At 37.2% G+C, this 14,356-nt stretch overlaps 1 protein-coding gene across 2 annotated transcripts in view; it reads right to left on the bottom strand.

Annotated features, from left to right (window-relative positions):
• Positions 1-14,020, bottom strand: part of exoc4 (exocyst complex component 4) — a 173,087-nt gene extending 159,067 nt beyond the window's left edge. For both annotated transcript variants that reach the window (XM_079818183.1, XM_079818184.1), the window contains exons 1-3: positions 13,918-14,020; positions 11,598-11,787; positions 6,082-6,276 (exon numbers count right to left, since the gene is read on the bottom strand). In XM_079818183.1, the coding sequence (XP_079674309.1) occupies positions 6,082-6,276; positions 11,598-11,787; positions 13,918-13,997 (465 nt within the window). In that variant the 5' untranslated portion in view covers positions 13,998-14,020. The remainder of the gene's footprint in view (positions 1-6,081; positions 6,277-11,597; positions 11,788-13,917) is intronic.
• Between the last annotated feature and the right edge of the window lie 336 nt (positions 14,021-14,356).

The raw sequence follows: 14,356 nt of genomic DNA, 5'->3' as shown, positions 1-14,356 counted from the left end.
CGGTTATAGCTGCAAAGGGTGGACTAAATCCATATTAAACCCTACAGATTAAGAATGGGATGTCATTACAGTTCATGTGCATGTAAAGGCACGTGTCCCAAAACTTTTGGCAATATAGTGTACATACATACATGCTATATATTTCACATAATAGCAATGTTGCAGGCTCTGGAAGAAAGTAATTTTTAAAAAGTACATGGCTTTTTTGCTAAAAAAATATGTTTTGTGTATCTGTATTCATCTGCTCCCCTCTCTCTCATACATGCATGCAAGGGGATTTTAAAGCAATAAAATGAAGAACAAATGCAACTTAACATGGAGCATGAGTCCAGGTAGTCCCCTCAGGCTTAGCTTTAATGCTGTCCTGGATCTGCACCATATCAGCAGCTACTTGCCATGCTGTCGCATTTGCAAACTGAATCTGAAGCAGTTGTGTGGTTGATAAGTTCAATTTCCTCGTTTCATTCACCTAACCTGGCTCACATGTCCCAGAGCCTTGATCTTCTATGCAACCTTTCCCTTATTCCTTCCATCCTTCTTTTAATCTCTCGGATTCTCACTCCCTCTCTCTCTCTCTCTCTCTCCTACAATAACTTGTATTTCAAGCACTTCTCTTTGCCTTTACCTCTCCTCCAGAACTGAATGATCCTGCAGTGGCTACTGCTTGTTTATAGTTAGCAAATAAATCAAAATGGCTCTGAATGAATGTGCTTTATTATTTAGAGGGAAGCTAATGTCCTGTTGATAGTGCTCTGGAGGGCCATCACTGCACACTTTGTGCATCGCTTCTGACAGACAGAGGAAGGGTCATGCAAGTCAAGGAGTTGTTCATGCAAATGAGGGTTGAATGAGCCACAGTGTATACCGGCAGGATCAGCTGATCAGGTTCATTCTGAGTATGTGTAAGTGTGCCTGTTTACATGTCTTGTTTCCAAACCAGGTTTAGTTGAGAAGACACTTCAATTTGCAATAGAGATTGAGAAGAGAGAGAGAGAGAAGAATAGTTAAAGGCAGGAAGAGGACAAGGAAAGGAAAGGAAAGGAAAGGAAAGGAAAGGAAAGGAAAGGAAAGGAAAGGAAAGGAAAGGAAAGGAAAGGAAAGGAAAGGAAAGGAAAGGAAAGGAAAGGAAAGGAAAGGAAAGGAAAGGAAAGGAAAGGAAAGGAAAGGAAAGGAAAGGAAAGGAAAGGAAAGGAAAGGAAAGGAAAGGAAAGGAAAGGAAAGGAAAGGAAAGGAAAGGAAAGGAAAGGACAGTGGAGTCAATTCACCAAAAGACAAAGTATGACAGACAGAAAAGGAAGAAGAGTAAGGTAAAGGTAGAAGTAGAAGAAAGGAGTAGAGTAGGAAAAGGAAAATAATACAAAGAGGAAAGGGAAGAGGACACGAACAGAATTAAGTAAATAGTTGAAAGAGAAGAAAGGGCCAATTCAACAGATGTGAGGTAATGAATGACAGCTCATCTGAAAAGCACACACTAGGGAAGTTAACCAGACTGACAGGTACGACAGTTACAGATGTGTATGTGTGTGTGTGTGTGTGTGCGTGTGTGTGTGTGTGTGTGTGTGTGTGTGTGTGTGTGTGTGTTCATGTAGCTAACAGACACAAAAAAAGAAGAGGGACAGCGTTTTCAGAAGAGAGTTGCAAATTGAAACACTGTGTATATCGTAATCTCTGTTGGCAGTCTCAATACTCCTTGTCAGATTTAACACAGTCACACAAACAGGAGAAGAACCTCTCAGAGGAGGAGAAGAACACCTGAGGGACCTGAGAGAGCAGGAGGATGGAAGCTTGTCATCTCTGACCACAGCTCCTCACTGATTTCCCCTGTTGAGTGGGAGATGCGAGTGTACCCAAAGAAACAGTGTGATCAAACACCTGATAAAAATGTGCAAAAAAAACCCCAACCTAGAATCTTTAAAAAAAAACAACCACCTGGAAATCCAGCTCCTTATTTTTGATGATGTTTTTGGCCCATGGGTTTTAATTAATGCAGTGGGAAAGAATCACCTGACCAGAATTGCATAACTGTATTGGTCACTGGAGTCGTGTTTAGTCCTAACATACCATGCAGTTTTGATACCATTTCCCCTACCACTCCTAAATAACGTCATGTCACTAAAAAAAGTAAGAGCACTATTGTTCAAAAGTTTAGGGTCGATACTTTTTTATGGTTGTAAAAAAAGCCTTGAATGCTCACAAAGGCTGCATTTATTTGATTAAAAAAAAAAAAACATTATTATATTTATACATTATACATATTTCAATTTAAAAAATAATAATAAATAATTTTAAGCATTTTAAATTTGAATCTATTCCTGTAATGGAAAAGCTGGATTTTCAGCATCATTACTCCAGTCTTCAGTGTCACATGATCCTACAGAAATCATTCTGATATGCTGCTCAAGAAATATTTCTTATTATCAATGTTGAAAAATGTTGTGCTGATTAATAACCATGATACATTTTTAGGATTGTTTGATGAACAGAAAGTTCAAAAGAACAGCCTTTATTTGAAATAGAAATTTAGAACATTAAATGTCTTTACTGTTAGTTTTGATTAAATTAACGTGTCGTTGCTGAATAAGAGTATATTAATTCCTTAACCAAATTTTTACTTCATCAGAATGGTGCGAAACTTGGTAAATGTTTTGGAACTTGCTTTGTGAACACAAAAAAAAAAAATATGGACATGATTCGTAAAGGTTAAATGGTCCTGAAAAAAATACTGTACTCCTCGTGGTCAAAAATTAGCGCATTGGAAATTAATGGGAGACTAATTTAATCTGGTGAAAACTTTTGGTACTGCGACCAAACAAAATCTTACTGAAAGCTTTTTTTTATTTTTTATATCAAGCTTAAATTTCAAACACTTTTTTAGAGTTATGGCATTGATTTTCTTGCAATTTTAGAGTAAAATGTGTTTTTGAAAATATATATTTCATATAAAAATAGTATTTTTGTTCTCATAAGAACAAATTTCTCATAAGAATAAACATGACACTTTTTTAAAATTCACTTTTTAACTTCAGCAATAATTTGCTAAGTGTCGTCTTTGAAAAAAGATTAACTTAAGCCTGTGCTCTAAAAGCATTCAAGATTTACAACAGTTTAAGTTGGAAATTTTCATTTCTATGCTCAAAAAGTGAATAAATGGATTATAACTATAGTGTAACTATAATTTAGTACCATAAAATCCCCTAAAAATACAAACTATTAAATTAAAAAACATTATTGAACTAAAATATAGTACATTCATTTCATTGAGACAAAAAAAAATTCTGTAATTTTTAACCATGACCCCAAACCTTTGAATGGTAGTGTAAATATGGACAGGAAACTGACAACATTTATGTTTCCATAATTTGAAAGACCTTTTCATATAAAGACCAAGTTTCTTTATTTATCAGAAATATCATGTAATGTTTGGAATATGTACAAAAAAATTGTTATATAATATTTTGTAAACACGTTTGCCCATCTATGGATTTCTTTACACAAATTAACAATACATTAACAAAAAAATATTTATTTACTTTAATTTGTTATTGAACTAAATAGCGAAGTCTTGTTCCTTCACTCTTCAGTTTAAAAATAAAAGAACTTTGTAATTGGAATGATTGTATACAATATATCATTCATTTATATTGTATAATTATCGGAATTATAGTAATTATCATATACAGAAGAACTCCTTCCCAAGCATCCCAAGATGCAGCACATCAGGAATTTAGTTGAAATAACACTATTAGAAAGGTGAGCAACTGTTTGGATAAATTTATAAACAAAAAATTATTCATTGTTATATAGCTCAACACATTTAGCCTTATTGTTTGAATCTCGTTTTCTTGATTTACAGTGAATACCATGTTTTACCATGCCTAATATCGATCTAGTGCAGGGGTCGGGAACCTTTTTACCAAGAAGAGCCAAAAAAAAAAAAAACTTTAGAGAAATTTTTCAAAAGAGCCACAGCAAAATTTACACCTGTTTATTAGAAATATTTGCACATTTTTATGCATTTTAATGTAATAACAACAGCATTAACATACCACTTGCAATGTTAGTAGTTCTGGTAGTTGTATAGAACACCAGTAGGTGGCAAAAATGCAAACTAACGATTACACAATATATACAAAGCACTATATTTTGTTCACTGACAGTGCTGATTTCTAACACAAAAAAAGAGAAACGGGCAGCATAAACACGCGATTAACAAGAAGTATTGTACCTTATACTTGCATTAATGAGATTTTTGTTGCTGCATCATTTTGCTGAGTGCTTTGAAGTTGGGGTCGGAATGAACGGTAATCGTCGTCTTTTTTTTCTTTTTGCCATCTTGCTCTCGTTGATGATTTTTAATTTAGATAGCTACTTAACTTGATCTAGACATGATGCAGGCCTAACCAATTAAAATTCAGCTCTCTGAAAGGTAGGCTATACAGGCCAAACACCGCTGTCAATCATTAAGCTGTAAGTGTCTTACCTAAATATTTTTGAACATATTTAATAGGGATGCAACAATACAGTTAGTCCACGGTTCAATACATACCTCGGTTTTTAACCACGGTTTTCGGTTCGGTTCTGATGGCTTGTCACATCAGTTTTTTGCTATTCTATTCTTAAGCGACAGGAACAGCAAGAGGTTAAGGAGAAAAAAGACTATTTTTTAATTGCAATTCAATTTATTTTACTTAAAATAATTGAAAAACCTTACTTAAACTTAAAACTTTACTTTAAAAAAAACCCTTGTACACATTCCTAGTGTATTGTATAATATAAAATATATATATGTAAAGATTTACACTGGCAGCTCAGAGATGTACAGCAGCATTTAAGTATGAAATTGAATGAATAAATGTAAAAATAAAACACTACATAGACTTCACTATAAAATATACATTGATTCTTATTAAAGCTACTGTATTAAAGTTTTTCAGTCAAGAGCAGTGAGTGATTTTCTCTTTGTATTTTGTTGTTGTATTAACATTAAATGGACAGTTCACTCAAAAATGAGAAATGAATACAGGTTTGGAACAATATTAGAGTGAGTAAATAATGACATAATTTTAGAGGTGAACTGTCCCTTTAAGGACCGCGTGTTCACTAGGCTGCGCTGCTGTCAATTTGCTTTAAAGACCTGTTTTCAGTCTGCGTGCATCTAATATACAGACACGCGCCGATTTTACTTTCACTTTAGACATAACCGACTGTGTTTATGTAAACATGGTGTGTATTTGACAGTATTAGCGCAGTAAGACGACTTAGTCCAGTAATCACGTGTTTGACAAGCGTTTAGTGCGCGCGTTCGGAAAAGCGCATGTTAAAACCGCGCACACGCCGGCAAGGCTTTAAAACGCATGAAAATAATGAACTTTCGTGATTGTGAATAACTATAGTGTTCCGTGAGTATAACTCTACCACTAATGTGTGATGTGAATGTATGACGCGTTGTTCAGTATTGGGATGGAGGCAAATGATAGAATTTGTAGAAAAATAATTAATTAAATGCAAAACCGAAAAACCGCAATTCACAGGCGCGTATTGAACCATGAAGGCCGTCGAACGGTACAATATTATATTGAGAATTGTGGCATCCCTAATATTTAATTTAATTTTACATATTCATAATGTTAAATTCTACATTAATCAAGTATGCTAATAGTTTAAAAATAATTATCATCATCGAGGGTGTATTTTTCAGTCAACATTTGAAAACTGGAGAGCCATATAAAATCCGGAAAAGAGCCATATATGGCTCGCGAGCCATAGGTTCCCGACCCCTGATCTAGTGTCTCATAGTAGCTGCCGAGTGAACGCACAAAGTAACATTAGAACATAATTTTCAACACACTCAAATGTATCTAATGCGTTACCATAAATATGCTTGACTGGAAGAAGCGACGTCATCAAGCTAAGCCTTTGTTTTGAATAAGCGACCTCTAGTCTGTGAAAAACTACATATTGTGCCTTTAAGGTAAACATCTATCAGTGTACAAGCTAGAGGGGGAAAAAACTGCTAATATGTACATACCATGAAATTTCTCATACCAGTATATTCACAGGCAACCACAAACATACACTCACCAGCATATCGGTGGCGTGCAGGTAGTGCTTGCTAGCCATAGACGCCTCCAGTTTCTGAGGAACCTGTTTGATGTTCTCGATCTCATCCAGCAGACTCAGGACATGCTTGTGCTCGACACCCTCGATCCATAGCTTCCTCAGTTCATCTCTCTTACAGTGGAGGAGCATCTTACATGATAACAAGTTCTCCTTGACCTAAGCAGAGAGAAGCCCACACACACACACCACGACAGGAGAATAGTTAGACCCTTCACACTTGATGAAACAAGCATAAACTTCACAGTTTTCCTTTCCCCGCTCTTTTTTTTTTCTCTTTGCATAATTATTTACAAGTGTGTCAGCAGCAGGGGAGAAGATGATAAACAAACATTTTGCAGTAGATTAAAACTGAAGCTTAGTGGCTAATTTACAAGGATATTATTTCAGACATCTAAGACAATTACTAGCGATGTCTAATGTTCCTTTTATGATGGCTCACCATGTTATGGAGCCCGTTTTGGGTGGCGTGGGAAGCAGTAATTAGTTCATTTTTAATGTTCTTAAAAGAGCTTACAAAACATGCACAAACGTGAACAAATCCCAAAGCTGGATAAACAAACAGCAAAATTAATGAACATTGTTAGGTTTTATTGGGTTTACGTCTTCCGTTTGCCCACTTACGCTCACACGCAAGCAAATTGAGACTCACAGGGAAACGTTTTTTAAGTCCTTGACTCAAACACATCTTTCAAGAGTGCAATAAACAAACTCGGTCACCTGTGTCTTTAAATAATAATGAGTAAAGATGGTGATTGGGGGTCCCTTGGCCCCTCTCATCAAATACTTCAGCAGCATGAAGACAGAACTGCTATTCTCTATGTTCTCTAAGGCAAGTTTGAATGTGTGTGTGTGTGTGTGTGTGTGTGTGTGTGTGTGTGTGTGTGTGTGTGTGTGTGTGTGTGTGTGTGTGTGTGTGTGTGTGTGTGTGTGTGTGTGTGTGTGTGTGTGTGTGTGTGTGTGTGTGTGTGTGTGTGTGTGTGTGTGTGTGTGTGTGTGTGTGTGTGTGTGTGTGTGTGTGTGTGTGTGTGTGTGTGTGTGTGTGTGTGTGTGTGTGTGTGTGTGTGTGTGTGTGTGTGTGTGTGTGTGTGTGTGTGTGTGTGTGTGTGTGTGTGTGTGTGTGTGTGTGTGTGTGTGTGTGTGTGTGTGTGTGTGTGTGTGTGTGTGTGTGTGTGTGTGTGTGTGTGTGTGTGTGTGTGTGTGTGTGTGTGTGTGTGTGTGTGTGTGTGTGTGTGTGTGTGTGTGTGTGTGTGTGTGTGTGTGTGTGTGTGTGTGTGTGTGTGTGTGTGTGTGTGTGTGTGTGTGTGTGTGTGTGTGTGTGTGTGTGTGTGTGTGTGTGTGTGTGTGTGTGTGTAGCCTGACACCAGAAGCCTGAGGGACGACCCATCAGGCCGCATGGCTGAGAGCGACGTTTAAGCACAAAAACAACTACAAAAAAATAGCTGTTGATTTGCTTTTAATTTCCCTTTTTGCGTCAAACTGCTACAGCATGTTGTTTTCCCTCTAATTATGTCTTATAAATCATTCCCTGGGTATTACAGCCAGTATTATATCAGACTGAATGCAGTTTGTGTGTGTGTTTACGTATTGGTAGGTTATTACAGAACTATGTGTGCTATAAAGCAGCAGTTGCGTTTTATCTCCACCAGCTGCTGACCAGAAAAAAAAATGATGTGCAGTGAGGAAGTTATTTCAATCAGCTATAAACAGACTGACAGCAGGAAGATGTATTACTATGTGACTGGCAGCTACGTGTGTCTGTTATTAAAATATACTACAAAGTCATTGTGTATCTACTTAAAATTAGGGATTTTAACCAGGGCCCCTGAAGGTACACCAGGGGATCTTTTGAGAAGATTGTTCGAAAGTTTGGGGTTGGTAAGATATTTTTATTTGAAAAAAGTTAATAAGTAAATTACAGAAATTACACATAAAATGTTACAAAGGATTTCTATTTCGAATAAAAGTATTTATTCATCAAAGTATCTTTCAACATTGATAATAATAAGCACCAAATCAGCATATTGGAATGATTTCTGAAGAATCATGTGACTCTGGCGTAATGATGCTGAAAATTCAGATTTGCCATCAAAGGAATAAATTACATTTTAAAATATATTTAAATAGAAAACAGTTATTTTAAATTGTAATAATATTTCGCAATATTACAGTTTTTACTGTAATTTTGATCAAACAAATGAACACTTAGTGAAGGCCTTTCTTTCATAAACATTAAAAAAAAAATCTTACCAGCCCAAAACTTTTGAACAGCAGTCTATGTAAAAAAAAATAGCACCTAAATATTAATGACAATTTCTACATTATGTGTTAAGCATTATATAATGCTATTTAATAGGGTAGTTCACCCAAAGACGGTTCACTCCTATTACTCATGAATGGCAGAAACTGCAACGTGCAATATGGCGGAATAGTCCCGCCTTCTAAAGTAAAAGAGCATGTCGGAAACAAACAAAGTGTAGACACGAATCGACGTAAGTAAGATATTTATTGTGCATTGTTAGCAGCTTCATTGAACTTTGTACTTTATGAGATCGAGATGAACTGACATAGCGTCAGCGTTTAGTGATCGTAAATGAAGCGGTCTTGGCTCGCTTTCGAGTCTACAGTCTATATAATCCATTGAATAAAACTATTGCTTTTCATGTTGCAAAAAGGATTAATGGCCAATTGCACGCTACAAAGTTTAGGAAGTGACATAGTGAAATAGTAACGCATTAAAGCAATGTAAAGGCAGACTAACAGATTGAAAAATATTTGTTGCAAAATATTTTTGAAATTCTAAATAATCTTAAATGTCTCACCATTGTTTAGCCTACATCTGCACTTCAATAGAGCACCCTCAGTGATTTGATTATGATACCTGTAGGCATAATAGGCTAAAGATAAGATAAGATGGCATAAGATAGCCAAATAAATAAATAAATACAAAGTTTTATTGTGCTTGGTTTGTATAATGTCTGCTGAAATGCTAAAAAATGTTCAGTGTTAAATAAATATTTTTAAATTGTAGTTTTGTAAATAATCTTTCTTTTATACAAAAAAGACAAAATAGTAAAAAGCTAATTTTTACTATTTAATTTATGCAATGGTGAAAAAATTTGCAAAATAAATGGAAAAAAATTGAAAAACCACGTCCGGTATTCGGCTTCGGCCAAGATTTTTAATTTCAAATTTAATTTTGATCCCTAGTAAAGTCATTGCATTCATTGCAGCTGCCATTAGAAGCACCGATTCCCATAGAAACCTGGGACTCTGCAAAGAACTGAACTGCACAGGCGCATTGGCTCGTTTAGTCTGAAAAATACACTTTTTTAACGCTATTTGTGCATGAGAAACAACATTAATGGGAGAGTACAAGACAGATTTTGTTGCTGATTTGAAATGTTATTTAAAGGGATAGTTCACCCAAAAAAGAAAATTTGATGTTTTTCTGCTTACCCCCAGGGCATCCAAGATGTAGGTGTGTTTGTTTCTTCAGTAGAACACAAATGAAGATTTTTAACTCCAACCGTTGCAGTCTGTCAGTCATATGATGCATGTGAATGGGGTCCACGAAACAAGTGCAAGAAACCGATCGATATTTATGCTATTATTTCACCTTATATCAGACAAATGTCATCAGCTCTCCAGACTGCCATAACTTCCTGCGAGTAAGGTCAAAATACCAGCGCGATCATATAAATATACACGCAGATTCCTCATTCGTCCAATCCGTGCAGGCACTAATGAGGCATCTATGTATATAGCTATGATCACGCTGGTATTTTGACCTTATTCGCAGGAAGTTATGGCGGTCTGGAGAGCTGATGACATTCGTCTGATATGAGGTGAAATAATAGCATAAATACTGCTCGGTTTCTTGCAGAAACCGATCGTTTCGTGTCTTAAGGCATCAATGTGTCGTCACGAGCTGCAGGGTTTAATTTGAAGTTGTCTGTGCATGTTTTTTTTACTCTAATAGAATTGGACCCCATTCACATGCATTATACGACTGACAGGCGGCAACAGTTGGAGTTAAAAATCTTTATATAATCTTTATAATAAGCAGAAAAACATAAAAGTTTTTGGGTGAACTATCCCTTTAATTGTGACTTTGGCAAGCAGTTTTTGAGATTCCAGGATTCCCCCATTCAAATAGATAGACCTGGTCTTGTGTGCACGAAACAACTGCCCGGAGGCGTTGCAAATATGGCCGCCGAGTGAACAGACTTTCCTTGATAGGGACTTTGACGGTAGCCATTGACTGTTAAAAGGGATAGTTCACCCACAATTGACGGTAGCCATTTACTTCCATAGTATTTTTTTTCATACTATGGAAGTCAATGGCTACCGTCAACTGATTGGTTACCAGCAGTGATGCGCGGGTTGATCCAAAATGAGCGGGTGCCCGCGGCCACCCGCGGTTACCCGCGGTTACGAGTCATCCAAAAATATTTTTAATGATATTCGGGTCACGGTCGGTCGGATCGTCAATAAATCCTTATTTACCTTTTGAATGTTGAGCGTTATTAACTTTTGAATAAATGCTGACGCGGGACAAAATGCCCGATTTCCCAAAACGTTGAACTGAGCAATGCCATTGTACCATTTTAATAGGCTACTTTTAAACGCATTTAAAGTCAGTTTTATGTATTTTCTGAGAGGGGGCGGGATTTTTGTTGGGAAAGTCGGGGGAGAGACGCACACTTCGATTAGACTGGATAAACACATGCAGCATCTTAATTGTTAAGAAAATTAAACGAAATAAATGAATAAATCAAGCCTGTATTACATAACACTAGGCTATATCATACAGCATTCAGAAAAATAACAGTTTGCGCTCCTAAGGGCTTTCACACTTTTCCAAATGTTTTCCAAATGTGGGCTGATGAATTCTTCAAGCCGGGTCGAAACATAAACATCGCGTTCATCAATAATATGCATCTGGAGCTGAAATGGAAAATGATGGGCCGCCGCAAGAACTGCCTGCTCTCGCTGCTGCACCTCTGAGCACCACGCCAGGGCCTGAAACATTTTCTCAATGGCCCAATGAGCTACGATGAGCATTTACTACTTTTAAAAAATGCGGGTCAGGAAGCGGGTCGGGTACAATATTTTCTTCTTTTTTTTTGCGGTCCGAGTTGCGGGCGGGTTAGTTGAAAACGTCGGTCGGGTGCGGGTTGTTTATACATTGACCCGCGCATCACTGGTTACCAGCATTCTTCAAAATAACTTCTTCTGTGTTCAGAAGAAAGAAACTCATACATATTTGGCACAACTTGGAGGTGAGTATATGACGACAGAATTTTCAATTTTGGGTGAACTATCACTTTAATATTGTTATATATAAATATTGTAGCTTTATTATATAGGAGGACCCTTGAGTCATGAAACGAGGTCCCTGAGTTTGTAAATGTTAAAACCCATGGTCTAAAACATACATTCATGCTTGTTAGTGAGTGTCCAAATGCGTCGCACACCTGTTTGATCTTGTTGCGAGAGCTGGTGATTCTCTCAGTGATGCTCTGGTAGGTTCGGATGGCTGTGGTGAGCTCGGTGTAGTGCTGAACGATCAACTCGTCCAGATCTCGGTCACACTTCTCATAGGCCTCCTCCAGACGGCCCTTCTCCGTCTCTCGGTCCTGCACGTCATCACTGCTGGACAGTGTCCTGACCGAAAGAGAGTAAACATATGCTGCATCACCCAACTAAAATGCCAGAGACAAGGCTGCACCCATAAGCTCATTGAAACTTTCAGACAGATGTAGTTGGATTTTTGGCCATCGCAACACAATTTCACCACAATCTATCATCAGGCGCCCACCCACTCAGAGAGACCCGTCGGGGCCGGTGCCAATCCACCGACCGTCCCAGACCGCAGACTGCACACATCACAGCTCAGCTCTCAAAGTCTGTCCTGAACTCATTTCCACTGCGGTGTGGCTTTAAATCAGAGTAAAGGAAGGCAGCACAATCTCCCAAAAGAGCTCATTACATTCATTCCCGTCTCAGAGCTCAGAGAAATATAGAAGGAACGTCTGAGAGCCAGGATTCAGTAGGGAAAGGTCACTTCAAGTTCGCAGTGAAGCACAGATCATGTAGATATAGCTTTCGCCCATAGACTCACTCTTTTTTGACCCCAATGGATTGCTCTGGAGACATCCTAATGGAAATGGCTGATGGATAAAATGGAGATAAAAGAGCTGTGAAGACGAGTGATGGATCTCTGACACCTTATCACCTCAACTGGGCTTGATGGAAGAAAATAGGTTTAATCTAAGCAAGTAAAAAATGTTAATTACAACTCAACCAGGCTTTACCGACAGTCATGTATACATACTGTAACTATCACTATCAATTGGGGAGTAACTTTACCACACTATAGTATATTGGGTTCTGGCTGCCATCTATCATGAGCTGAGAAGAGTTACACCATGAGGGCTTCAAATATGGGCTCCTCAGATCTTTCACATGTTCCAAAAGGCAATGGAAGTCTATACGTACAAGAACTTCCAGTCTTCATGACAGCTTCTCCCTGCCTTCTCAATGGCCTTATAAAATAGGTAAATAAAATATCTGTGCAGACTTGAACAGATCTATCAATATAAATTACTTATTTATTTAACAGTGTTTTTTCCACTGTAATTTATTAGATTTCCGGTCACCTTTTATATTGGGTGTCTATGTACTTACATCAAAAAATAATTGCTATGCATTGTGTTCATGTTGTATTGCAAAATACTTTTGCTGGTATTGAGGAGGGATATGGGCAGTGTTGGGTAAGTTACTCTAAAATAAGTAATGAATTACTAGCTACTAATAACATCTTCAACAGTGTAATTGGATATTACTCTCTTTAAAAAGTATTGCATTACTTATTACTTTCTAAATCCCATATCAACCTTGACCATTTGAATAATACAATGACGCTAGGACAGACAAAAAAACAGCACATTTAATTTGTTCAAATAAATAATATGCAATTGAATAAATTATTCTTGAACTGATCAATGTGTGTAAAAGGTAGGTTACATTAAAAACATTTTGTTAAACGCACTATTGTTTTATACAGAATTGCTCAATAAGTACACAGTTTTAATGCAATTACACCAAAAGTAACATTAATTAGATTACTTAGTAATTCATTAAACCCAACACTGGACTTACATTAGGAGTAAGGTTAAGGACAGGTTGGGTTAAGAGATAAGGGAAGGCTCAACAGTATAAATATGTAATTACATAAATTAATAACAGATTCTATTACATGCAGGTGTGTTTAACTATAAGTACAGCGTACACAATGAGTGTATTGTATCAAATGATTAATTGAAATGTTAGTACATAATTGTTAAATCCTCTTAATATAAAGTGGGACCAATTTTCTATTGTTGTATGTTTATGTTATTGCTCTTGTATGGTGTTAGGTGAATCGTTTATGTGTTGACAAACAAAACATATATTCAGAAAGCCTCCCTAGGTTTTGAAAGAGTCTCTGCCAGTCCTGTCAAAACATAAGCAGTGAGTCCATTTAAACACGTTCCTAAGTATGCCTGCAAATTCTGTCAATCCGAAGACCTCACGGCAAACTATAAACTTGAGCTGATGAGACGTAAAGCCTCTAAAGAAGTACTTGTTATATATATAATAATTCAATGACAGAATAACAGGATGTATATAGTTAGCAAACATGCTAAGCGGTTATCCATTCATGTCCTCTGCTTCGCAAAAACAGGGTGCAAAGATTTAACGCAGGCAAGATGAAGATGACCGGCACAGACATTGTAAAAATATCGTGCTCACCTTATAACAGATATAAGTAAACCGGAGGGATCTTTGCTTTTGGAGACGGCGCTCCTGTATCTGCCTGTGTCAGCTGCCATCTTTCCGTTACTGCACCCAAACAACTCGTGACGGACTTGAGCCAATGGGAAGCCTCCCTCAGTCGCACAGGGATCATAGGGAAATGAAGTCTTTTTTGCTGCCATGAACAGATGGAAATGAGCTCCGACTTATTTCCGCCACTCGATTATTTCGAACAGTTCGATTAAAAAAAAACATATGCATATGAATCACTTATTGCATAATTAGTAGGCTAGTTGCAACTTTAGTGTTTCACCTAATTTTTTCATCACTTCGAGGACACAATTAGCCTACAATTATTTTGGAGTCGTTTATTGCAAAGTGTTTTTGATTGGCTATGATTTTATTAAGAGGAATTTATCCCAAACGTATGTAACCT

This window comes from Gobio gobio (genome assembly GCF_949357685.1).
Source record: "Gobio gobio genome assembly, chromosome: 5".
NCBI lineage: Eukaryota > Metazoa > Chordata > Actinopteri > Cypriniformes > Gobionidae > Gobio > Gobio gobio.
Note: the sequence above shows the minus strand (reverse complement) of the source record. Positions and strands in the feature narration are given on the sequence as shown.